This window comes from Numenius arquata, chromosome 1 (genome assembly GCF_964106895.1).
Source record: "Numenius arquata chromosome 1, bNumArq3.hap1.1, whole genome shotgun sequence".
NCBI lineage: Eukaryota > Metazoa > Chordata > Aves > Charadriiformes > Scolopacidae > Numenius > Numenius arquata.
In genome coordinates, this window is record NC_133576.1 from 136,831,361 (window position 1) to 136,859,043 (window position 27,683).

General features: G+C 43.1%; 1 protein-coding gene across 1 annotated transcript in view; it reads left to right on the forward strand.

Moving 5' to 3' along the window:
• TENM4 (teneurin transmembrane protein 4) overlaps positions 1-27,683 on the forward strand; it is a 374,463-nt gene that overhangs the window by 197,621 nt on the left and 149,159 nt on the right. The window contains 3 exon segments of the mRNA XM_074146667.1: positions 12,774-12,875; positions 18,125-18,319; positions 23,162-23,362. Of these exon segments, the coding sequence (XP_074002768.1) occupies positions 12,774-12,875; positions 18,125-18,319; positions 23,162-23,362 (498 nt within the window).

A 27,683-nucleotide genomic window follows, 5' to 3' on the forward strand; every position in this document is an offset into this window, starting at 1 on the left:
TATTATGGAGCTGCTGGAACAGCTCTGTGCTGGCTTTTCATTCTGTGAATGCTCCCACAGAATCACAGAATGATATGGGGTTGGAAGGAACCTCTGGAGATCATCTAGTCCAACCCCCCTGCCAGAGCAGGTCCACCCAGAGCAGGTTGGACAGGAATGTGTCCAGGTGGGTTTTGAATGTCTCCAGAGAAGGAGACTCCACCACGTCTCTGGGCAGCCTCTTCCAGGGCTCTGCTACCCTCAAAGGAAATAAGTTCTTTGTTTCATTCCTCCTCATGTTTAGATAGAACTTCTTATGTTCAAGTTTGTGCCCATTTCCTCTTGTCCTGCCACTGGGCACCACTGAAAAAAGACTGGCCCCATCCTCTTGACACCCACCCTCTTAAGTATTTATAGGCGTTGATCAAATCCCCCCCTCAGTCTTCTCTTCTCCCCTGCTAAAGCACAGAAATAAGGTGGTGTGAGTTACTCGTCCACTTTGACAAACAGGAGAACCCTTTCTTTTTTAGAACAACACAATTTTTAAGACTTCATTTTCCAAAGGCTGTATTAAAGTGTAGGTGCTTGCATGCAAGACCACAAAAGAGAACAGAAGCCAAGAACATCAGCACCTTCAGCACTCCAGAACCAGGAGTTACTGGGCAAATCTACACTTTTGCACAGGATGGGATGAAAAGGACATAGTCTCTACAGTAACTCCTGGAGTATGTTGACTTTTAAAATGGTAGTGCCTGGTCTGCGTATCGAATGTGTGACTGCTTTCTTTATCTAAGTGCTACGACAGTCTCAGAACAAGAGTTAAATGAATTGTGTTAAACTGATTTCTCGAGGGCTTGCTGGAGGCTCTGAGAAGGAAGCTGATTTGACCAAGTTTGTGCAGTGACTCTGCTAAAGGCAGAAAAGGAACTGAGAGTTCTGCTTTTCCTCTGGCCCTGATGGAACACCACTGAGAGCTCAATGCCATTGCCTCAGCACAGGCATCTAGTGGCATCTGAGATGCCCCAGGGAATCAAGGGCATCTCCACAGAGGGCCAGATCTGACATAAAGGAGCTAGAGACTCAGGTCCTTCTGTGGCTGGAGACCAAGCATCATACTTGAGGGCATGTCCCCAGCACCAGGCACCTGCCTAACTGAACCTCAGACATAAGTCATTCCAGCCGGTACATCCTTATTTATCGGGATGGATATTTTTGGTAAAGACTTTATGTAAAATGAAACTCTAATCTTTAATACAGCCAAATCTTTAATGCAGCCAAAATTATAACATCGCCAAGGTTTCATGCCATTTGTTTGACCAAATGAGATCACATTTGAGGTCCTCCCTGTGCGTGTATGCAAGAATGGTTGGCTTTTTTTTTTTTCCCCTAGAATACACCAACTTACAACATCATTTAAAATGAAAGTCGAGGCCAGCTTTAGCCTTGCCCTGAGCTACAAGAGCAGAAATTGTAATGTACTGAACGTGAAGTAACTTCCCGCTTGGTAGTGCAGCTCCAGAAGCTGAACCCTGAAGGCTGAATAATCCTTGTTTCCTGTATTAGTTTGTAACAATTTATGAGAGCGGGAAGGAACAACAACAACAAAAAGTTCTTTGCAGTCCTTTGGGCAAATTGGGGATATGAGAGTTTCATTTACTGGAGCGAAATTCAGATGTAAAAATATTCCACCTGCAAAAAAGGAAAACTAGGAAAAAAAGAAACATTGGCAAGGAGTCTTTCTAGATCTCCACAGCCTTGTCATGTGTATGTTACAAGCGTGGGATTAAAGTGTTATTGTGCTTAGAAGCTGCATTGCAGAAGGAAGAAGTCGTCTTCAGCCCAACAGCTACTCTTTGTTTAAAATCATTCACTGAAATTTTTTTCCCAGCTAAATTCTAACCTGTGATCACATTTCAAGCAGTTTAGAACAGAGGGGTTTTTCAGATGGTCAATGTACGAGTCCTTCAGAACTGTATTTCATAGACCCTTTCATGCTTTTAGCATTGCTCACATTCTCAGGGAAGGAAACAGTGCTCCCTGTATATCTCGTTGAACAGCAGAAATACATTAGCAGGATTTTCTAAACATTGCCTTTATTCTGGTCCCAGTGAAGTCAAAGGAGATTTTACCATTAACTTAAATGGTGAAGTACACAGACCAGTGCCCAAGTGCTTTCAAAATCCCATTACACCTTATGCTTTCAACCATCCGATAGCTTTAGGTTATAAAGCATTCTGCACTGGAAAGATTTCTTCTTAAAAAGGAAGCCGTAAGAGAAAGGAATGAATCAGGGAGATAAAGCTCTCTCTCAAAGGGCAAACCAAATTCAGACCAAATGTGGCATAGGCTTCTGTAACGGTCGGACTTGTTCTCTTCTTTATTTACTCCCCAAACTATTCCCACTTGGTGCCTGTTTCTTTAGCACAGAAGTTAAAAAATAGTGCACCAAAAAAGCTGGGTTTGGAGTGTTTCCAGCTGGGCTTGGAGTCGAATGTGCTTGAAATAGACCTGACTTTACTGCGGTGAGAGCCACTCGAGTACCTGGAGAGACATCTCAAGCCAGGCTTAGAGGCAAAAGTAGAGACATCTCAAGGGAAAATGTGCTCACATGATGTGCTGTCAGATTTGGCAAATTCAGCAGCTTTTGATGGTTTCAATAAGGAACCCAAACTGATCCTGAACCCCAAACCTTCCGTGCTTTACCAGCATTTTTTAAAACGATCCGGCCTCTGGAGTCACCGCTGGCTGGAGCGGGTATTTGCAGTCTCCACTGATGGAGATGTGGGGGATCTGCCCGTACAAATGGCTTTGGGTTTTAAAGTTCTTACAGAAGAAGAAGGGGGGAGAATAACATGCAATTGGATGCTGTGATTACTGTACTTCACTCTGACTTTCCAGAATCAGAAGAGATTTAAGGAGATGTTTAAAGGACTGCCTGCCTGTTGCCCTTTTCCTAATTTAGCAGCCTGATACCTGCATGTGAAGGTTAGAGCTCCACTGGGATATGAGAGCAAAGAGGGTTTTAGGCATGGATCTTTAATTAAAACAGGCCTCCCAGCCTTCAGAAAAAGAGGAAAAAAAAAAAAATCAAACTCTGGCACAACATCAAGTGGCATTAGCAGTATCAGCAGCACACTGGGTGCCCGACAGAAGAGGAAACTGTGAAAGAGCACTCAGAAATAATGACTGAGTTTCCATGATGCTGTCAAGACTTCCACATCCCTGGCTGCCAGGTGTGGATTACTTGAGCTAGAAATGTAAAAGCCTTATAAAACACAAATGAAGCAGCAAAATCGAAATGTCAGCAGGTGAGGATGTACCATAAGAAGGAATCAGTCGTTTCAAACTTCAGCTGGGGAAGGAAGAGGAGGAGCAAGAGAATACCAGACCCAGCATTTCCATGTTTCCTTTGTTTCCAGGGCTTCCCCCCGCCCCCCCCCCCCCTTTTTTTTTTGTCTCATAATGTCAAGTCTGATATTTCGAGATATCTGAAACCTGTTTTATCCCCTCTCACCTCCACGTCTCCCTTGGCATTGTTATCACAATTACAAGGGCAGGTGACAGTTCTCTAGGCTTAGAATCCAACCTACCCTGCAGTGAAATTCAATCGAGTGGCATCATTTCTTTGAAAAATAAACAAGACTGCAAGCTCTGCAACTGGGAAGTAAATTAAATGTGTTCACAGAGCTTCAGAATCTTCTTTGCCTTTCATGTTAGACTGCCTGACTTCCTATTAAAATTATTGCTAACGTAGTCGGGGCAGTGACAGGGAGCATTTTTGTGAAAGAGAGATGTTATTGCAATGAGCTTGTGGGTGACAGCTTTATCCTGGACGAGCAGGTCTAGGAGAAAGAATCTGTGGCTTGCTAAGGCTGCTCTGGTGCAGCGGCAGAGAATAAGGTGAAATAATGGGGTGTCCCTTCCCTTTCCCATGGGATGTAATTCGTCATAGCGTAAGAGGGATGCTGTGCATGCCTCATGGCTTTGTTACATGGATGTGGCTCACACTGAGGATTTCAAGGTTAGGTATGAATCATGGAATCTACCTACCCGCTGCCCCACTCCAGGTGTGCTCCCTTCCTCCCAGCAAAGCATCTTCTTTAGCTGGGGGAACATGACTAGGCAGAAAATCATAGAATTATAGAATGGTTCGGGTTGGAAGGGACCTTTAAGATCATCTGGTTCCATCCCCCCTGCCATGGGCAGGGACACCTCCACTAGAGCAGGTTGCTCAAAGCCCCATCCAGCCTGGCCTTGAACACCTCCAGGGATGGGGCAGCCACAGCTTCTCTGGGCAACCTGGGCCAGTGTCTCACCACCCTCAGAGTAAAGAATTTCTTCCTAATATCTAATCTAAATCTCCCCTCTTTCGGTCTAAAACTGTTATCTCTTGTCCTATCACTCCTATCCTATAAGTCAGTGGACAGTCGGGACCAATTTTTTTCTGTGTGACAATAAATATATGTATTTCTTTGATACATTAAGCAATTCTCCTGTAAATATTTTTTTTTTTTTACCTCCAGTATTTTTTTAATTTACTTGCATATTTAAAATTAATACATCTATGATTATAGAACATTGACGTTTATAAGGAAAGAGTAGAACCTTTCGTTACACCCATCAGTATATATATTGTATATGCCTGGGTTGGTGTGGCAATTTACTTCAGGCTCATCAATTTCACGTGTCTTCTCACCGGCCCAGAGCAAAAGATTCTGAGGCCATTTCATGTTCAGAGGTGAAGTAGACTATTAGGTGAAGAGGTTGGTGAGGTTACCTAAAAAACTCACCTGGTGAGTTTAGGTAACTCACCTGGTTACCTAAAAAACTCAAATGGTGAGGTTACCTAAAAAACCCTGCTCTTTTCTTTGCATCTCAATGCAAAGTATTCTCATTGGTAAAACAACTTTCATTTTCTTCAAACCTTCATTTCAGAAACTGAGATTTGCATTGATTCATTAAAGCCTAATTTTTCCGCTGCGGCGCTATTCCTACGCATTTCTGACACCAAACGCTGCCAGGTCCAGAACAACTCTTTGAGGTTCTTTGAAGGAAATAGTTACATTTGAATTCATACAACCGCACTGCGCTCAATGGCGTTTAATCAGTTCTTAGAGAGCAGTCCTGGTGCTTATTAACTCCCAGGAAAGCTACTGCCTTCAATTGCCAGCTAGATAGCTATTTTTTCTTTGCCAATAGATAGTTGCCTCTAAATGCTTAGGGAATGATGATGCTTGGTGGCAAGTGGAGGCTATAAAATATTTATCTTTAACACACAATTGTGTTACTGCAGCCTCTAATAGGATTTGGTGTCAGGCAAACATCTGCCTTGGCCTCTGGCCCAAAGATATAGAAACAAGCTATTAAGTTGAATGTTGCATAGTAAATAAATAAGGCGCAAATACCGTTAAAGTAGCTATACCACTGACCAAAAAATACGGTGAGTATATAAAAAAGAAGTCCATCAAGAGTCTAACAATTTGTCTTCCTCCTTAATATGTTTATTGTATTTCATCTGGATGAAGGTAATTCACGTAGGTAATTGTGAGCCGGGCTGACAGATCTTTATAGAGCTCACTACAGTAGAGTGGGCTTTCACGGGGCTTTTTGTCAGCAGCAGAGTTGTCCCCTGAGCTGACCATTAGCCTGGCAGCTATGTGGCTGTCACATGAGTCAGTTTATGATAGGAAGCAAATGGCGTATTTGTCTATGCCTCAGATTACTGGCCTAAAAAAATGGGAATGGTAACAATTAGCAATTTCTTATTGAACTTGGTGATCCCAAGCACAAATACAGTCTGGGCGGAGAATGGCTTGAGAGCAGCCCTGAGGAGAAGGACTTGGGTGTGTTGGTTGATGAGAAGCTCGACGCAAGCCAGCAATGAGCGTTCACAGTTCCAGAAAAGCCCCCTGCATCCTGGGCTGCATCCCAAGCCACGTGGCCAGCAGGGCAAGGTGGGGGATTCTGCCCCTCTGCTCCGCGCTGGGGAGCTCCCACCATAAGAAGGACATGGACCTGTTGGAGAGGGAGTCCAGAGGAGGCCACAAAAGTGCTCTGAAGGCTGGAGCCCCTCTGCTGTGAGGACAGGCTGAGAGAGTTGGGGGTGTTCAGCCTGGAGAAGAGAAGGCTCTGGGGAGACCTTGTAGCCCCTTCCAGTCCCTAAAGGGGCTACAGGAGAGATGGGGAGGGACTCTTGATCAGAGAGGGGAGCCATAGGATGAAGGGGAGTGGTTTTGAACTGAAAGAGGGGAGATTTAGATTAGATATTAGGAAGAAATTCTTTCCTGTGAGGGTGGTGAGGCACTGGTTCAGGTTGCCCAGAGAAGCTGTAAATGCCCCTTCCCTGGAGGTGTTCAAGGCCAGGCTGAGCAACCTGGTCTAGTGGGAGGTGTCCCTGCCCATGGCAGGGGGTTGGAACTCAATGATCTTTAAGGTCCCTTCCAACCCAAACCATTCTATGATTCTATGATATCCTTAAATTAAAGCTAGTGTAGTGTGAAGTCTTATGGGTATGGGCAGGATCATGCCAGTTTAGAGCTTCTCTCAAGGTAAGGAGTGACTGCAGTGGGAAATCAAGCAACGAGAGAAAGGTTTCAGCCAAATTTCCCTCAAAATCTACCAGCTGTGAGATTACTCATAGTGGAAAAAGTCCCCTGAGACAAATGGCAAAAATCCCAAAGTATCCTCAGCAACTGCAAGTCAATGTGGTGCATGAAGTACAGCTGTTTTGTCTCCAGACCGTGAGCTGTTTCTTTCTCTGCTTTGATAATTAAAGCTCTTGAGTGGGAAGGACCTTAAAGGGTACTTCAGAAGAAGAGTTTTGCTCTTGGAGAATTTTAGGCTTTCACACTTAATAAATGTTTTCCATCTCTCATTTTTATTAATCGAGAAGCATTTTTGTGCATCCTCCTTTCCCTGAGTGAGGGAGGCTGGACTCAGGTAGGGAATACCTCTGTGTCAGACAAGGCATTTCTGTACCATCCTCCAAAAGGAGACAGTGTGGATCTGAAGACCATGTGTCTCATGATGTCATTTACTCTTTCTCTCAGAGGAGATCTGGATGTTTACCATATTTATTCAGGAAATGACTTGTTTTTTCAGTTGCTCATTAGATTTTGAAGCTGACAGGACAATCCCTTCCATACGCAAGCTTCTGCAGTCCCCGTTAGAAGCCACACCACCTCCAGCTTTGCAGGTCTGTCCCCAGTGGCTTTCAGGAGGTTTGTTTCTGTTGCCATTGGTTGTTGAAAGGTGGCATGGGAGCTGCATTTTCAATGTTCTCTTTGGACACGACACCGAAACCGTATGAAAGCCTCATGCATCATCCACTGGCTGACCCTCCAATTAATAATCTTTGCCCTCACCAGCTGGTGTCAATCAGATCACTTCAGAGATCTGGGGAGCCAAGAGAAAGCTGTGGGAGGCAGACTGGAAACAGGGAACATATATCTCTTCCAAGAAAATAAAAAAACTGTCCATGGTCTCACGGTGAACTTTGACAATTAAATAAAACAAAGCAAAACAAAACCTTGCCATGATTCTCTAAAGCAGTTCCCATGGCACCATTCATAAAACACCATATGGAATTCTGTATATATTGTAAAATATCCTTATAATTACATAAACAGCTTACAGAATAAGGGAATAGAACCTCGCCACAACTGCAGTGACCTGCTTTTATTTACTGATTGCCAGTTTGTCACCTCTGTAGCAATACTGACTGTGGACATACTTAAGAGACAGTTGCTTTGTGCCACCAATTTAGGGGTTCCCTGAATGTTGACGAGTTTGCTCTCTTCTATCATCTAAGCCCCATTAGATGGTAATTTGGCTAAGTCCTGGCTTCTGAAAATTTGTCCGTTTGGCTCTTCATTCTTTCTAGGGTTTCCTCATCATGACTCCCTGATTTCTTATGCCAAGTCACCCACCTCCTTCTGTTTCGTTTGAAATTTCAATATTAGAGCAGTGTGTATGGATATGCGTACAGGGTATGTGGGCATTGCAGAAGGGCCAGGAAATCACAGAATCGTAGAATCAGAATCGTCTAGGTTGGGAGGGACCTTTAAGATCATCTAGTCCAACCATCAACCTAACTCTGAAAAAAACCAACCAAAGAAAACCAAAAGAAAACCATACAAAAGAACCCTCCACATTACTAAACTATGTCTCTAAAATCGGCTCACCCGTCCAACTGGCGCAGTCTGTCACTGCTGAAACAAAATTCAGTCCTGGGATGAAGACGGAGGTTTTTATGGGAAGCCTTGAGTGAGTGTGACTTGTTCATGCCTGCAATCTTCACAGTAACAAGGAATTTCAGTTTGTGGTTGTACCTAAGAATATAAATAGGACACCGTGCTCAGTACTGCACACACAACTCTCAGACTTGTTCACAAGCCCAAGTCGCACACCTTGTTTTTTCTCATTAGCTCTGGAGTTCATGAGTGTTATGGTTTGAGAAACACATAAAATTTATTGTCATTTAGACAATTATTCCATCACCTGATGACCCCTCCCCATTCAGGAAGGGGGACCAGGAAAAAAAAAGGAAACCTAAGGGTTGAAATATAAACAGATTTAATAGGATAAGACTAGATAATTAACATTAATAACCAGTATTGATCCTGATACCAATATAAAATATACAAGGATTATCCCCAGCCCATTCCATCAGCAGGAAGCTGTGCGGTCCTGGCAGGGGACAGCAAATGTGGGACGCTGTGAGCACTGTGGCTTTGGGAGGAAACGAAGGGCTCAGGGGTCTGACACCGGGGCAAGAAGTTCTCTGGATGGCAGCCATCATAGAAGAGAAAAAACTTTGCAGCAAACTTTCTAATTTATATTGAATGTGACGTTCGTGGTATGAAATAATCCTGTCGGCAGCTTGGGTCAAGTGCCCAGGTCTCTCACTCCTCCTCGTCCCTGCACCTGGTGAGCTCGAAAACACTGAGACCTTGAAACCCACATACCATAGCTTGCTATACAATAAATATTTTCACAAATTCAGACACTAGAGTCTTCTAAAGGTGTGGTTTTCCCAAGCATTAGAAGAGAAATTAGTCCTGTGTCGCTCAAACCAGGACAATGAGGAAAAAGCAGGTTGATTTAACGCTTCCTTTATGGAAAGACTTTGTGAGCTGTTTGGGAGCAGCTTTAAGACAAAGATGTACTGCGTGAATCTTCATCGCTTTTCAGAGTTGATTCTCAACAGTGAAGAACTTTGGGGAGTGTGCAGGGACCTCAATTGCCCAACGTCGCACCAGGCAAGTTGGTATCCTTAACTGCTAAAAAATGGTAAGTGGCACCAGCCACTCCGGCAGGGGGGAAGAGTTTCTTTTCACTTCATCTCCTCTCTATCAGGCGAGTTATACCAGGGAAAACTGAGCTAGTATGAAATGAGAGCACGTTAGAAATGTCATTTTTGGCTGTATTAGAAAAACAAAGAGCATCAGAGAAAGCAATGAAGTAGGATGAAGGGATTTTTAAGGACGTACTCTATTATTAATAGTATAGGGTATGCAGGGCACAATTAAGAGTTACTGAGGTGCTTCAGTGAGGAAGGTACAATGGGTTTAATTCACCTAGGTTTTTTATTCCTTTTGTGTTGGCCACAATATGGTACGATGTAGTGAGGGCACACCTGAGAGCCTGGGAAATCAAGGATTGAGGAGATAGTGGTAGAATGATAGAATCATAGAATCATAGAATGGTTTGGGTTGGAAGCGACCTTAAAGATCATCCCGTTCTAACCCCCCTGCCCTGGGCAGGGACACCTCCTACTAGACCAGGTTGGTCAAAGCCCCGTCCAGCCTGGTCTTGAACGCTTCCATAGAATCTTAGATGAAGTGAGAAGTGTGCGTATGGCTGCACTTTTTGTGAAGTGAATTGCCAGATCTGTAGATGAACCATAAAATGTGCGTGAATGTTTTTTGGACGTGCATTAGTGTTGGTCACTGTGGATGGGATCTGACCAACTTATGGATGACAATATCTACATCTGAACTTGTCAGCGGAGGAAAGGAGGTGCTACCGGAGTTCGTTACATGGATTCACCCTAAGAATCAGGAAAATTTGGTTACCTAAACACAGTTGTGCTGCCTTTCTGTGCTCAGTCTGAACTTCTATATCCCGTTATACCTAGTCAGTATAGTGGACAAGAGTCTTTTGGTTTATCCTACAGTAGACATCTAATTGATGTGCTGAATGTTGTCTGTCTTATCCCAGGCATCATAAGTGCATCAGCTGATCCACACCATAAATGCCAAATATTATTGCCAGTGACAAAGATTAGCCGTTAGCTGATGCAGTGCATTGTTACACTTCGGAACAGCTGCCAGGCCTGATGCTATGTTGCTTTTTTGGCATTGCTTTGATTTTTTATTATTTTGAGTAAATATTATTTATTATATCGCATAAACATACCAACTCAGTTGTATGGATATTTTACTCCTTTTCAAGGACTCAATTTAGTCCTTTAAAGCAAAAGCTTGAAAAAAGCTTTTAAAAAAAACAGTTTTAATATACTGTAGGTGTTGTCGTAACACTGGGAGCCTGTCGTGCATCGCACACTGACACAGCCATGCCCATGGACTTCAAAGGCCGTGTGCATGTAACCTCTCCACAGTGTTGCAGACCCCGACCCAGGGTGACGCAGTGATGGTGGGGCTTCATGAGATGTCCCAGTACTGTTCTGGGGCGGAATAGCGTAGCCCTACTCCCCCTCCCAGTTTTCGGGCAGTGGAAGACAGTTCGCTTGGGTTTTTTCTCTGCTGCATTAATATTTTTGGCACCTTTTGAGCTTAACCAACTCACTGAAGGGTCTGACAAGTGCCAGAACCAGAGCAAGAAGAGGGAGCTTAGGTTTGTGCTTAGGATAAGAGAGGGTTAGAGGAAAAAGACTGACCCTTTCAGCAACAGCAGCTGCTAAATCTCCTTACCCATCTCAATATCTTTTTTCACAGGACTCACACTCTCTGTGTTCTTCATATGTGCATCAATTAATAACTTTTTTTTCCTACACTTCTGCATATATTTCTTGAAGACAAGAAGGATATAAAGACTTTTTAAAAAGCATAGAGAAAAAAATGCATAAAATTATTTTCATTTTCAGCGGTGAAATTAAAACATCACAAAGTTCTGAAGATTGTATACATACTGGCTAATATTTACTTTTAATTTACAGGTCAGATTTGTGTTTATAACTGCTATTAAGTGAGAATTAGTCTATTTAAAGATCAGTATAAATGCACAGGGCCTGAGTTGCTATTTCTTTATTCTGGGAAGCGTGGCTGCTATTTGATTGGAATGAAGGTGGCAGCTCAAGCTCCAAGTGTTGACTTCACGCTGTGAAAGTATTTCCACGCACCGTAAAATGAATATCTGCTTAACCAGAGAGCCTGAGTGTTAGAAAACTGACAGCGCTTCCTCGTACCTTCCGTGCTGTGTGGAGCGATCTGATTATGAGATATCTGATGCCGAGGCTTAAAACATAAATGTTTGAAACTGTTTTTATTATTTACAACCGCTGCTGCCCTTTATGAATGATTAAATTACACCGCGTCCTTTAAAATGTCCTTCGGAAACCTCTGTTGTTTGGAGAAGGTCCATCCTGAAACAGGCTTCCTTTCAGTTGTGATTAGAAACTAATCTGCACATCTCGGCTGCAGCTGCTTCTCTTCGCTTTCACCGATAGGGTAATATCTCCGCTACCATAATGCCTCCTGAAGCCACGTCTATGAAAGCACAGTCATTATTCACATGGCTGAGATTTCCACCCCGCTCCGTGATAGATGTACCACCAGTGCCCCTCCTCTATTAACCGAATCCAGTTTAAATCTGATATGCATCTCCCCCTGAGAAAATGGGAAATAATAGTGTGGAATGAACCATGGTATTCCATCGTCTTTCCAAGCCCCGTTCACGTTTACTCAGTCTTCACTCACAGTTTAGTCAAGAAAATAAAAATATTTTCATTCCTTTTTTTTGATATGTAATGTTTACCATCTTGGGTTCTCCCTTTATGAAAGAATTTTTAGGCCCAGTATTCCGAATTGTCCTCAAAATAAAAGTGCTAGATAACGTTTTGCTTACCTGTTAACCTGCCTTGAAAGATGAATAGCCAGAGGTTTTGCCAAGGTCAGGGAATTTAAGATGATAACTAGAACGAGAAAGAAGTGTGGAATAGTCCTGTTCCTGTTCCACCAAGATACAGTATTAGCCCCAGCACTTTGAGCTGTTTGTATAATATTGCGGAATAAGCCAGAAGGCAAATAAGAAAGAAAAAGAATTAGAAATAATCCTTCAATAGGCAGAGAGGACGAACCAAGGGTCTGTGTTCAGTGAACTTCATAGGGGAACATTTCTATCACAGCTCAGCTCTGTTTGGCACAAGCAAATGCCCTGAGTTCGCTTACCTGAGTCAACAAAATGGACCAAAGATGTGTTCTGCCATGAGAACGGTGCGTTTTGCGTCTCTCTGATAAATTCAAAGAGGGAAGATGGTTGGGAAAATAAGCAGGAAGAAAAGACACTTGGAAGTTTTCATGTCCTAAGTGAGGACAAAGGCTGGTGGGTGCGGAGCAGCTGTGATTTCATCACGGGCTTTGCCTTCACTCCGCACTAACGTGATCGGTTGGTGTAAATGGAGGAGCGCTGTTTAGTGGAGCTCAAACTAACCCTTGCAGCCCCAAGTGCAGTGATTGCTTTGAGGTTTCAGCTGTCCTGCCATCCAGAGCCCTCCCAAACCCAGAAGTGTTTTCTTGCCTAAAGAAGTATCTGAATTCTCTTTTGTTTTCCAGAATCAGTGGATAATTGTCCCAGTAATTGCTATGGGAATGGAGACTGCGTGTCTGGGACTTGCCATTGCTTCCTTGGCTTTCTGGGCCCCGACTGTGGCAGAGGTAGGAATTTATACTTGATTAACTATTCTCCACTCCCCTTTGGTTAACCTTTTTCTTGTGGAAATTGTATTCATGCCTGTGCCTTTTTCAAAGTACACCTCACCCAGCTTGGGGATGCTGCGATAGAGTGGAAATGAGTCGGATCTGTGGATTACCTGAAGGGGGCCTACAGGAGAGATGGGAAGGGACTCTTTACCCAGAACTGTAGGGATAGGATGAGGGGTAATGGTTTTAAACTGAAAGAGGGGAGACTTAGATTAGATATTAGGAAGAAATTCTTTGCTATGGGAGTGGTGAGACACTGTCCCAGGTTGCCCAGAGAAGCTGTGGCTGCCCCATCCCTTGAGGTGTTCAAGGCCAGGCTGGATGGGGCTTTGAGCAACCTGGTCTGGTGGGAGGTGTCCCTGCCCATGGCAGGGGGGTTGGAATGGGATGGTCTTTAAGGTCCTTTCCAACCTAAACCATTCTATGATTCTATGATTCCGTGATTTGTTTGCTACTAGTCGTGATTGCTGTGACCCTTCATGACAACACAACCCCCCAGCTGCACGTGGACAGGCAAAATGTCACGTTGGGAATTTTCTATCTGAGAGCGACGTTAGAAAACATGACTTAAGTATGTGGCATTATTGTTTGTTTAGCAGAGCACTCTGTCAGTTTGTGGTGCAACCATATAATGATACTGTCTTTTAAGAAACTGATTATAAAAAGATTAAGTGCCTTTTTCATTGCTGCAGGCTTTGCAAGTCTGCCTGAGCTATAAGGGATCACTGAGAGTTTGGCTGTGGGGAGCGGGGCAGGGTTTGGGGAAGGCTGGGAATGGAGGAACAGCAGAAAGAACTGGATACTCTGCCCAAAAATTAAAACATTGGGCCAACTGGGAAGGAGGCTTACCCCAGCAAACAATATAATACATTTTTATGCTCAGGTGAAAAGTATTTTTAATAAATGGTTTTGGAAGGGTTTTCATTTGACCTGAATTTTTTAGGTTATTTAAACATTTAAAAAACAAACTGAAGTACTTTTAGTAAAAACACATTTCAGACCGATAAAGCAAAATGTTGCATGTGGGAAATGCCAGAATGCCGTGCATCACCCTTTTCGAGGCCTTTTTTTTTTTGGCTCAAACACTTCAGCAAACTAAATGCAGATTTATAAATTTGGGGAGGGAGATAGTGTAAAAAGTTAGTGCCCACACAAGGAGCTTTTTGCTAAGGCAACAGGTCAGGCCTTCACCCCAGCCCGTGGCTTCTCTGGGAAGTGGGCTGGCTCCTTCCCAAGAGAGAGAGCTAAACTCTGTCCAACCCCACGTCCTCTCCCCCTCCAGCTGAGCCTGGGTCACGCTGCTGTAGCCCAGCCAGGAGATAAGGACAGCCGCACACCCCGCAGGCTCTCAGCTGGCTGCTGAGGCGTGTGGTCCAGGCTAAAACCCCAGAGGTGTCTCAGAGTTCACAGCCCAGTAAGATGGATGTGGCAAGTCTGCATCCCTGAGAGCTGTTCTGTCAAACTTCTTGCTGACTCAGGTTACTCTTGGTTTGCATTTCCTTACACTTGGTTTGCATTTCCAAGCTCCTTTTCAAATCCAAAGAGCTGGAGACAAAAGGAGTTTTCTTTCCATCTCCCACAGCATATTCCGACTCACACCTCCTAACTTGTGGTGGGGGCAGAAGTTTAGGCTTTGTTCCCCCCAAGGCTCCCAGTAGAGTCAGTGGAGAAGGAGAAGCTCCTTTGCTGTGAGTCAGGATATTTGAACTTTTGTTCTGAATCCACTTTTGGAGGAGCTTACCTCCCTTCATGGGTTATAAACCTAGATTTCTTAGGCACTTCAGTTGAGCCACGTGAGTATCTTCTGTTTCACAAGAGTCCTTTCTGTGGCTGATGTGAACACCTTCTATTCGAGTCAATCTTTTGGTTCAGAATTGTCTGCCTTTAGATCACAGACTACTGTCTGTCTTTAGGAGGATGGATTAATACCTGGAGTGGCAAAATGCTAATTGTGTACGCATTTTCACCCCGTGGCCTTGTTAAATGGATCATCTTGCCATGAGTGAGAGATAAAAGGACCCCAGAGGGCAGCATCTGTGGCGTGTGTAGGGCTGCTACAATATCTGTCTGCAGCCCTATATCAGTCCCTGTACCAAGGAGTAATCCTTAAATAAGCAGGTCTCTGCCCACGTGAACATTCCTAGGTCACAGATTTCCTGGGTTTGCCTTTGTTTCAATTTAGCCTGTAATTCTCTATACAAATGAGCGGGAAACCGTGGAGCAGAAAGCCCTTCTGGTTTTAATAATGGTTAATTATTCATGTATTATTAACCAATTATTTTAAACCAAGTAAATGAGAACAAATACACCGGAGGTGTATTCACGGGCCTTTTGAAGCCCTCCTCGAACATGGGAGATGGTGTTTTGAGTGAACAAACGAATGATCTTACTCTCTGATACTAAACTTTACAAGGAAAGTGGTCTGCATTTGTGTTTTGTTGCTACCATAATCACACTAAAGGATTACTACAATTTCGGCATCTTAGATATTGTTTGTTGGAATCTGAATGATCAAACAATAATTATATGTATCATTAAATATGGAAAAGAGAATCATATAATCATAGAATTGCCTAGGTTGGAAGGGACCTTTAAGATCATCGAGTCCTACCATCGTCCTAACACTGACAAAACCCACCACTAACCCATGTCCCTCAGCACTACGTCTGCCTGGCTTTTAAATACCTCCAGGGATGGTGACTCCACCACTTCCCTGGGCAGGCTCTTCCAATGTCTAGTAATCCTTTTGGTGAAGAAATTGTTCCTAATATCCATCCTAAACCTCCCCTGGTGCAGCTTGAGGCTGTTTCGTCTTGTCCTATCACTTGTTATTTGGGAGTTGCACAAGTAGCAATGTAAAAAATCCAGAAACCTCTTTTGTCTTTATTCATTACGGTGAGCTACAAAGGAGGTCCTTGTTCTTGCCGTTGCCTTGACATTTGCAGGAGCCCTTCCTGGGTTGCGCTGAAGGTGTTCTCCACGGAGGGCTCTGTAGCACACCTGTCTCATTGCAGATGGGCAGTAATTTATCTGATCTTGTACTGAGTGATCAGCTGCCTTGTCAGAAAACATGTAAGTCTTTTCCAGCCGCCTCTCACCAGTTAAAGGCAATTATTCTTTCTTCTTGTTGAAAAGAGCTGCAGACTGTCCTCTTCCAGTGCCTTGAAAGAACAGGCTCCGTTACTGAGCATTTGAAATTTGAGACAGGGAGGCGGAAAATTCCATCAGCTTGGCTGAAAAGTGAAATTACAGAGTGAGTTTGCCATGAACCATGTACACAACACGGTGTATCTTAAACAATTTATGTCTCGTATTGTATAGGTAGATATCTCCTTGCAAATGATGCACTTGGAACTCACTGCTGCAATGTGCTTCCTTTACAGTGAACAGCGGGCTCCTTAGTAATAACAGTTGCCAAATTCCTTTCTTTTCTGAAACCTCTTTTATCTTGGTCAGGCAAATATAATTCACCGCATTATCAAACTGGCTTCACTGTCAGAGCTGGCAATACTTTGTATCGTATTGAGGTTGCTAAAATTCTGTAACAGACTTGACTATACCGAGTCACACACCTAATGCAGATGAATTAAGCCACAGACTGGAATATTCCTTTCCCATTTTTCCTGCATAAAACATGTTCATAGATTGCCTTTCTGAGGGGCAGATGAGAAGCCCGGCTGCTCTCACCTAAGGATGATGTGCAACAGTGAACAAGAGAAGTCTGTGTTGTATTTGTGTCCTTGCAGCTCAGTGTCAGCAAAATTAAATTGAAGAGAACAGGACTTGAGCAAGAAGAAATCTCCAGGGATAGTGAACAGGGGAAGGCTGTTTTTTCCGAGGGACAGAAATCAGCAGCTTCCTTGGAAAACTCAGAACGGAAAAGAAAAGGAGCATAAGGTGGTAGGTGTGGAGAATGGAAAAGGGAGAAGGCATCATCAGAGAGGAGCTGCAGGAAGCTTAGAGAGCAGTGATTACCAAAGCTTTGGTCAGGGGGGCTGTGGTCTGGTCCTTGATGCCCTCTCCTTCCTCGGGGACCCTTCTCTGTATTTTTCAGTTCATCCTACTCTGCGTGATATGAGGCAGAGGGTAGTGATAGGACAAGGGGTAAGGGTTTTAAACTGAAAGAGGGGAGATTTAGATTAGATATTAGGAAGAGATTCTTTCCTGTGAGGGTGGTGAGGCACTGGAACAGGTTGCCCAGAGAAGCTGTGGATGCCCCATCCCTGAAAGTGTTCAAGGCCAGGTTGGATGGGGCTTTGAGCAACCTGGTCTAGTGGAGGTGTCCCTGCCCATGGCAGGGGCTTGGAACTCGATGATCTTTAAGGTCCCTTTCAACTCTAACCATTCTGTGGTTCTGTGAGATTTTGCACATTCAGGTCAGAAAATGTTTAATCCTGGGATCCATCATGCCACAGCTTGAGCTTGTTGTCTTCCTTTTTTCCCCGTTGGTCACAGGGGAGAAATCCTGTAGCTCATTGGCCTTTAGAATCAGCCAACTTTGCTGAAAACAAGGATACTTAAAAAATCCCTCATAAACTGATACAAAGGTCAGAGGTTAGATTTGGAGAACTTTTATTACAGGGAGCTTGGAAAGACTAGAGGCCAGTTTTGCCTTGTGTCTGATGATGAATAGAGTCCAGCAGAGGTGATAACCAAAAAGGGGGACTAAAGATTCAGTCAATGGCATGACATGAGCTAAATGGGGGAAATAGTCTCAACGTGGGATTCTGGACTCTGAGCAAAGCAACTGAAACCCGTAAAGGTGAGAATTACAACAGGAAAACAGGGCAGTGATTTGTGTCCAGCAGAGGCAGTGCAAGGAAAGCATGAGGTCTGGCAGAGGGTCAGGGGTAGTGATAAGCAATCTAAGGTCAGTGGTGCTGCTGGAAGAAGGCACCAGTGCATTAAAAACTCAGAATACAAGAAAATTCTGCATTTTTAGTGAAAAACAGTACCAAAGACACAAAGCAAGGAGATATTCTAACTCAAGAGCACTGTTTGTTTTAAATGTTCATAGGAGAATAGAACTAACAGCTGGGTGTCATCCACCTAAAATAATTGGTTTTGGCAAAGAAAAGAACAACATATCCCACTGAAGACTGTGTATGAAGAATATAAATCCCATGCTGGGCTCTTGTGCTCTTTTTGGAAGCGAGATCCGTGTAGGTTTGGGGTTTCATGTGATTTCTATTCTCTTTCCCCAGCATCCTGCCCGGTGCTGTGCAGTGGGAACGGGCAGTACATGAAGGGAAGGTGCTTGTGCCACAGCGGCTGGAAGGGAGCCGAATGCGACGTCCCGACGAACCAGTGCATCGACGTCTCCTGCAGTAACCACGGCACGTGCATCATGGGGACCTGCATCTGCAACCCGGGGTACAAAGGCGAGAGCTGTGAAGAAGGTATTTTCGCAAGATACATTCAATTAGCCTTTTGCTTTGATCGTCATCGTAGAATTATGTGGATGGAGGCAATTCAGAATGGGACTGGCACTTAAACAGACCAGTAATAGGCACCTTAGAGATACAATAGATGGATGCAACATTAAAATGATATGTTGTAACAACTTGTCGTTAGCTATCATATTTGTTCAATAATTGGATGAAAAGCCATCAAATGCTTCAGATAGACAAATCTAGTTGAAAGACTGGAATGTCTAATCATATGTTCAAATGTTCTTATTAAAGCATCATTTCCATTTACACATCTAAATGTATAATTACTTTTACAGTGCTTTTTTCTCTGCTGTGCTATGCCAAGCGATTTCACTTGCTTACATACACAAAATGGTGGTGTGTGAGAGAAAGTCCCTGATTCTTGTGAGCTTTAAAAGCTTAGAAACGCTCAGGACTTGAATTAAATTTGGCTTCAAAATCAGATATTATTTTAATGGCTCTTCCATAGCTTTTTTTCTCACATTAGGCCCCAAACATTTTTCATTTACATTTAGATTTGTGGCTCAGGAATACGGTGCCTTTTAGCACTTATCTTTAATCTTTTTGTGGAGTAAGTCACCTGCCACCATAAACCTTTATCTTGCTGAGTCTGTGACTGCTTCTTATTGCTAAATGAAAAAGTGAACAGTTTTGTAAGTGTACAAATCATTTGGACAGTTATAAAAATACATCCCAAAGTGCCTGATTTACAGAATAATGTTCAGCACTTTAGAAAATTATTCTCAAAATTCTATGCAGATGACCTGAAAAATAATTATTTTTAAATTATGCTTCTATAAATAGATATTTAAGGCCTCTGCACAACCTGATAGTTTAAGACATCCATTTGATATATGTATAAGAATCACAATGGCTCGAATTAATCTATGGTTTTCTTGATGTGTGTGGGATAAAGATTTATCTGAAATGGCTTTATTTTTATGGACAATGAAAATAGGCTGAATTGGATTCAGACATTCAAATGGCATCTAATCTAGCATTTCTTTTGATGCGTTAAACGTATTGGGAGTGGGACATCTCTGATGTAACGTGGCTTCAGTGTCAGTAAATGTAGAGCTGAAAACAGTATCAGCTCTGTACCAATGAGCCATCTCTTGAGGAAGCTTCATTTTGGCTTCAGAAAGCACAATGCAATGAAGCCGTGGGGGACTCCAAACCCAAAGATGGTGACTACTGAAGTATCTTTAAGCATCTCTGTAGACCACGTATTTACAAGATCATATCTTTACTGGGTAAACAGAAATGAAAAGATGCTGATTTTGCCTCCAGCCAGACATGTTTAATGTGTGTAAATCACAGTAAGATTTGTCCTTTTTCTAACGGGAACCCTTTTTTTCCTGGTCACATTTAAAGCAGAAAAGCCAAACACTTCTCAGTTATTTTATGTTATCACTGTAGCAGGGGACAGTGTCAGTCCCACTAGGTAAAAGTTTGAAAAAGAAGGAAGAACATAGAGAACATGATTTTTCTTATGAGCTGTTTAGTATTTTTCCAAGTATGCATTTGTTTTTCATATTCAAGGCATAATTTGTATTGTGTTGTGAGAGGGGGAAGTAACTCAGAAATATGCCATGTGGGAAATCTTCAGGACATACACATATATTTTTAGATCTAGTAAAAAAGTTGATTTATACTATTTTTTAAATTGCTTTTACTTTTTAATTTCTCTTCTAAGAAGGACCATCTGGTATTGATGACTTTTTATTATTTCTCAGTTCTCGCAGCTTCACTGTTAAGTCCATGTTTAAAATGGGCTTTCATTCCAGCGTTTCTTCTGTCTTTTCTTTTCCCCCCATAGAAGTTCAGCAATGTTTATAAAACATCAGCCAACAATCTTACATGAGTTTTTCTTTTCTCCTTCCTTAGTTTATTGGCCCATATTTTACAAGGCGTGGGCTAAGCCAGTGAGACATTAAAGGGAGGGGAGCAAATTTAAGCAGTGAAAAATGAGAAGTTACTCTTTGGGTACCAAATAAGCCTAATAACTTGTGTGACCAATGAAGCATGAAGCGTGTTGGGGAAAAGTGTAGAAGAGGCACTGGCTTTGCTTGCTGCATGATTTATCTCCCTGGCAAAGGTTCTGCAGAAGGCTGAACTATAAATGGGGCATTTTCCAACCAGGAATTAGGCCACTTGGGACAGTTTCCAAGCAGCAACACAGATATATGCAAAACTTTTTTTTTTTTTTTTAAAATTTCTCTTTCCAAGTAAGTTAGATTTTGTCAGCTCTGCCCTCCTGCCCTGCTCCCCACCTCTGCTTCTCCCAGAGCCGAGCAGCTAAATTTCTCAAGCAGAACTCCCTAAAAATATACCATTGTGCTCCAAATCCACTAAGCAATTGATTAAGAAGAAAGCAGAAGCCCGTAATCCTGTCCCAGGGCCCTTCCGATGGTGCAGAAAGCCTAAAGAGATACAGCTAGTGAGGCTGAGATTAAAGTAGCCATTGTGTGTGACATTTTCTGAAAGGGCTCATTTCAACATGAAAAATGGCCTTGGGATTATGATAAATGGGGGGTTCTGACATGCACATTCCCCTCCTATAATCGTCTGTGTTAGAGCTGAGATAGCAGATTGTCCGCCTCCTGTGATGGAGCCCCCTGTAAAACTCACCTTTTTCCCAATTGACCTTCAGAGGGGAATGATTAATTGCCTGGAGGTAGCCTCTTGTCAGTTAGCCTGTGATCTTTGTTCTCTACGTTCAAACCATCTGCTGAGAACCTACAAGGCTGCTAGTCCCTTTCTTAGTCCTTTTCGTACTTATTACTGTGGAGAAAGAACAGGGCCAGGGCTCCAAGGGTCTCATGCTAAAATTGGCACCCGGGCTCCCAGCTCGCTAACAGTGAAAGAGATTTATAGACTCATCCTTTCCAGCCTCTTACAATTTTTGAGGATTGTTCCAGCTCTGAGCAGAGCTCCAGGAATCAAACAAAACAGAAAATGCTCTCGCATGCCTTGGGATAGTAATTGCTGAGCCATTACTTGTCAGACTGAGACGGTTCTGAGAATCCAGGGAATTATCAGAGCAGCTGTTGTGTTTCCTGGTAAGGTTTCTGGATCTTAAACAGGTCGTTGGGATTCTTATTAGCTTTTACAGGGGGAAGAAAGAAATGAACAGCAAACCTGCTGTGTGCGCGGTGGCCGCGTCCCGCTCTTCTGTACGAGAGCCAGGAGCCGGACAGCTTTCCCCTTGTTGCTTGGCCAGACTGACACTTGTCACCGGTCCCCAGGGCACTGCCACACACCATTTCAAGAGACGGGGAGAATTTCTCTAGGCTGTCCTATCTGCTTTTATATATATATATATATAGATGGGCTTTGAGCAACCTGCTCTAGTAGGAGGAGCCCCTGCCCATGGCAGGGGGGTTGGAACTAGATGATCTTTAAAGTCCTTTCCAACTCTAACCATTCTATGATCCTATGATGCTATGATCAACCCCTCCAGACCTTTTTTGGGTGGGCGTCTGGTGTGTTTCATATTTTTTGATTGCTGGGGGAAATCATAGAATCATAGAATGGTTAGAGTTGGAAGGGACCTTAAAGATCATCCAGTTCCAACCCCCCTGCCATGGACAGGGACACCTCCACTAGACCAGGTTGCTCAAAGCCCCATCCAGCCTGGCCTTGAACGCCTCCAGGGATGGGCAATCCACAGCTTCTCTGGGCAACCTGGGCCAGTGCCTCACCACCCTCACAGGGAAGAATTTCTTCCTAATATCTAATCTAAATCTCCCCTCTTCCAATTTAAAACCATTACCCCTTGTCCTGTCACTACATCTCCTGACAAAGAGTCCCTCTCCGGCTCTCCTGGAGGCTCCCTTCAGATATTGGAAGGCTGCTATGAGATCTCCCCGGAGCCTTCTCTTCTCCAGGCTGAACAAGGCCAGCTCTCTCAGCCTGTCTTCATAGGGGAGGTGCTCCATCCCTCTGATCCTCTTCGTGGCCCTCCGCTGGACCCGTTCCAACAGGTCCATGTCCTTCCTGTGTTGAGGACTCCAAAGCTGGACACAGTATTCCAGGTGGGGTCTCACAAGCGCAGAGTAGAGGGGTAGAAGCACCTCCTGTGACCTGCTGGCCACACTTCTCTTGATGCAGCCCAGGATGCGGTTGGCTTTCTGGGCTGCCAGTGTGCATTGCTGGCTCATGTTAAGCTTCTCATCCACCAACACCCCCAAGTCCTCAACCCCCAAACACCAAAATAAAAAAATACATTATTTTGGTTTAATCCTTACTGCAGAAAAATAAGGATATGTTTAACCTGAAACTTATGTAAGTGGCTGTGAAGCCTGTATAGATTTCGGCACATTCTTCAATTTAAGCATTTATTTTGCTGAATAAGGATGTCAAATTCTGCTGAATCTTTATGTAAAATTCTCTCTTAGAAAACTAGGGCTCAGCTTTGAATTCATTAGTAATAGTAATTGAGGTTATTCTAATGGAATAAACGGAGGCACAAGATGTGTGCAAGAAAATATTATTCTTACTCTAATCTTAATTGATGTTGGCCTGTTCTTACCAGAAAGATCATTTGTTAGTGTAGGCCTGGATAAAAGGATGGATTTCACTGTTATTTATTTCTCTGTTTTTTATGTAAGTGTTTTAGGTCTCACTGCTCTTTCAGGACAATATTTTCTTGCATGAAGCATCGGTTTTGTGCACAATGGGGCTTTGATTCCTGATTGGAGATACTATATAAATAAGTTCGGGTAGATGGCACAATGTCTGATAGATTTTTTTCCTGAAATTTCCATTTGTTTTCCCTCTTTGCTTCTTCTTCCTTCTCGCTTGTAGTGGACTGCATGGATCCTACCTGCTCGGGCCGAGGCGTGTGCGTGCGAGGAGAATGTCACTGTTCGGTCGGCTGGGGAGGAACAAACTGTGAGACCCCAAGAGCCACTTGTCTGGACCAATGCTCTGGTCACGGGACCTTCCTCCCGGACACTGGACTCTGCAGCTGCGATCCCAACTGGACCGGGCACGATTGTTCAATCGGTAACGTCAGTGACATATTGTTGGTTTTTATTTTCTTTAAACTTTGTAAAATATTCAGGCTGAGATCTGCAAAGAGAATGCTACAAATGCGTTCCAGTAAAGCATGTGTAGGGCATGACTGGAAGCAGAAATGCTAGAGCTCAACTACATAAATAATTCTGCTTCCATTGCTGAGCACAGAGTAATATAATAAATAACCCCATTAAAGCCACCTAGGCTTGCTATCGTTCGTTATATTGCTATGAATGTAATTGATGGTCTACATATAACTGCTTGTTCTGATGTTAGGTCTTGATGAATCCCAGTAGCCACCAAAGGGTCTGTTTTGATTTTTAGGAGATGACTAAATATTCTTTAGGTGGCTGTAAACAAGAAGGAAGAGGTGACAATCCTTCAGGTCTCATTTCCCTTCAGAGTTTAAGCGCTGTGCTTTTCTAGGCTCAGCTAGAGGAGGATGAGGTTCATATTACAAGACTGTAAGCACTGTCTTCAAGTGAAAAATAAGTTTACTGAGTAGAAGCATTTAATAGTACAAGCACCTTCCAAGAAGACAGGTTTTTACGGGCAGTTTTGTTCTGGAATCTTGGTGGCCTTCCTTCATTCCTCAGCTGAATGGGCATCTTGCAAAAAATCTGCATTGGGTACCTGAAATGAAGGCTAAAGAAAAACTATTCAGGGGCCTTTTCTTCCAGATGCAGTTGGCTTTTAGATGCCACGCTGAGAAATGCTATAGTACATTAAATAGGCAGAACCGATGGAACATTAGTCGTTTGGCTTTTGTGCTGTATATTGTGCTCACAAACAAGAGACCACAGCAGTAACAGCTTCTTTGCCTTGCACAGCTGGGGTGGAACTAGGCCAAATATCCAGGGCAGCTCAGTATAGGCAATGAAATTAAATGAATTTTCGGCAAAGTGACAAAAAAAACCTATTAGGAGAGTCCATATAGTAGAAAAATCACATAAACAACTTTTTTACTGAGGAATTACTATTATGTGTAAAGAAAACCAGGCTAACTGCCTGCAAGAGTAACTTCCAAGGATGGGGTAAACTGAATAAACTGGTACAAAGGATATAAAAAGAAAACCTTTCCGACAATCATCATTGAGGTTAGATGTGAGGAAGCTTGTCATAAAATAAAATTGAGTGGGCTGAAGAATAAGCAGAAGAGGAGGCCTCCTTGCCCCGGGCTAACACCAGGTAGAGAAAAACTTTTACAGATGTAGGGAGGGAAGGTATCCTGAGTTGACAGGAGGATAAATTTGATTTCAAGCTTTTCCTTTCCCCATATTAACATCTTCAATTCCACACTCTATGAGTTCATTTATAAGACCACTGTAAGGGGAAAGGTAGTAGTGTATTTCTAGTGATTTTACAGCATAGTTCATAATTGAGTCATTAGTCTGAGTTTATATGGAGGTTTGAGGATTGCAGGGGTGGATTTGGAAAAATGTTCATTTCTGCACGCAACAGAATTCACTTTCCCTTTGTTAACCTGCAGGGTCATGTACAGATGATTTATAAGCTTTCCTTATACTGCTCTTATAAATCCATCTAGTGCAAACTTTCTTTGGCAGTGTGAGGTTATTTGAGACAAACTTGAGCATCATTCCAAGTTCTTTTTCCTCACCGAGCTGCTTGTAACATTCAGGTTATTGTGCCTCACAGCTAAAATCACAGCTAAGGTGATTTGTAAACTTTCATTTCTAACCAGGACCTTTCCACTGAATTGATGACTTGATTTGAAAGACAGATTTACTCACAGGATGCGTGGTACTCTTCTTGCATGATTAAAATAGAGTGAGCAAGCACGTTAGTACGCATAACAACATCCTGCCCAACCCACTGGGGTGGAGGTTCTATAGAAGGGCCTAAAGGGGCCAGATTTTTATTGTCCTGTAAAACAGGAACAAACAGAACAGAAGAATTATTAAGTGAAAGATTTAAGTGCTTGCCTAAATGAACTTTAGGTCAGCAAAGCAGTTAGGACTGTGTTGAGTCCCAGTGAAACCTATAGGACTGTGCCTATGTGTGCTAGTGCCAAGGACAACCCCCTTCCTAAACCATACTGAGAATCAAACCCTGAGAACAACCTAATCATCTGGGAAACCAAAATAAAATATGAGGAGGCACAGTGGGTTTTCCAGCATTTAACACCTTGACGTCAAGAATAACACCTATCTGACATGCAGAATGCTGTGTTCGTTTAGAAGGTATCAGTCAGTGTGGAAGCAGCTAAGTGAAAGTCTGTGGATTGCCATATGTAGAAAATTAGATTATATTTGAACCTTGGACTCAGTCTTTCAGCTAAGTAGGTAGATTTCACCTGCCTTTAGCAGGAATCTTGGAGGAACACAGATTGCTGGATAAAACCTTTAGTTTTTCACACGATAATAATATTACAGTGATCTCTGCTGCCTGTTTATATTATCTTTTTTCATTCCACTTAGCCTGTGTCTTCATAGACAAGCTGTGCAATTCCATTTCGTGTGAATTCCACTCTGCACTGCATCATAAGAACTAATGATGTGGGGGTTTTTTGCTTTATGTGTGTGCCCACTGCCAGTATATCATAAGATTGCGCTGCTGCTGTACTACTTCAGATTTTTCACTCTGGAAAAATGCTTCTTAAACACACATCAGCCTTTCATACAAGGGATAGTTTCTTAGAATCTCCTTTCCCTCAGTGTGCACTTCTTTTTTGGTAGCTTCCCAAATACAGTCTTTTAGTGAAAGTTGCGGAGATACGTCCAGAGATAACCTGTACTGAGCAGCAAAAGTGGTGGAGTTTCCTTCTCTGGAGACATTCCAAACCCACCTGGACATGTTCCTGTGCAGCCTGCTCTAGGAGGACCTGCTTTGGCAGGGGGTTGGACTAGATGATCTCCAGAGGTCCCTTCCAACCCCATATCATTCTGTGATTCTGTGAAAAGGGGCATTTTGATTTCTCCATGGGAGAATTAAATCCCTTCCCTTTTGCATCTTAGTACTGTTGCACAAGCAAATACAAAAAGGTCCTTTTATAACCCAAAAAATTCAGCTAAAAAGTCCAAGGCAATACTTCGTACAAGAACGATAATTAAGGAAACACTCATCCTAACCCCTTTTCTCCAGGGTCTGCCATCACAGATCCTCTCTATCCCAGGCTTTTGGCATGCTGTCTCCCTTCACCTCTTAATGAGCCCTAGCAAAGGACTTCATTCTCCGAGCACCACAACTAATGAAGCCATTATAGGGCAGCTCTCTTAACCTTTTACTGTCCGAGTATAGTGGGAAGTAGGAAATGACCTGTGCTGCAACGTGAAACAGAACTTAATATGTGATAGAGTCTCTTGACCTATTTAAGCTGGACCGAGTTTTTCTGGCTAATGAAGAGGCAACAAAACACGTACCATAAGACATATGTGCTGAGTGCAGCGGAATGAATAGGTGAGTCAGGTTATCCGCATTTGGGGAATGCAGCATTTCCCGGGGGGATCTCAGTGATGCATCAGTACAATCCCACGCCCATCAGAACAGTGTTATGCTTGCATCCAAAATTATTCTTAAATGAATTGAGTTATCTGTTGGTGTCCTCACTCTCCTTAAATTTAAATCAGTGATTTTCACACTGTTCTCTGTGTGGTAGTTGACATTTTGACACGCACAATATTCACTAGAATCATCAGAAAGTCAATTATACAAAGCAGCAATAGAAATCATGTTCTCTGTGTAATAAGTGTACTGACTTTTTCTGGGCCACTGGAGAGGGGAGATTTAGATTAGATATTAGGAAGAAATTATTTGCTGTGAGGGTGGTGAGACACTGGAACAGGTTGCCCAGAGAAGCCGTGGATTCCCCATCCCTGGAGGTGTTCAAGGCCAGGCTGGATGGGGCTTTGAGCAACCTGGCATAGTGGGAGGTGTCCCTGCCCAGGACAGGGAGTTGGAACTCGATGATCTTTAAGGTCCCTTCCAACTCTAACCATTCTATGATTCTGTGACCTGCATATAGATACGGATTCCTTCTCAATCACTCATTCATAATGACTCTCTTTATGCACGGTTGACATCCCACACGGTACTTGAGACCCTTAGAAGTACACTGGAGAAGAGCAGTAATAGGAATAGTACTTTGTATACGGTGGTCCTAAATTGTCAGTGGAGATGTAAAATCATGGGCTGTACATTTAATGTAAGAGTTGGGAACTGGAAGCTGGGACTCAGCAAAGAAATTATAAGTTATGATGTTTTACTTCACATTTTGAAAAGGCTGAGAAAGCGTGCCTGGCCAGAGACCAAGGCTGAGCTTGCATAACTGCATCTCATGAAATCTAGTATT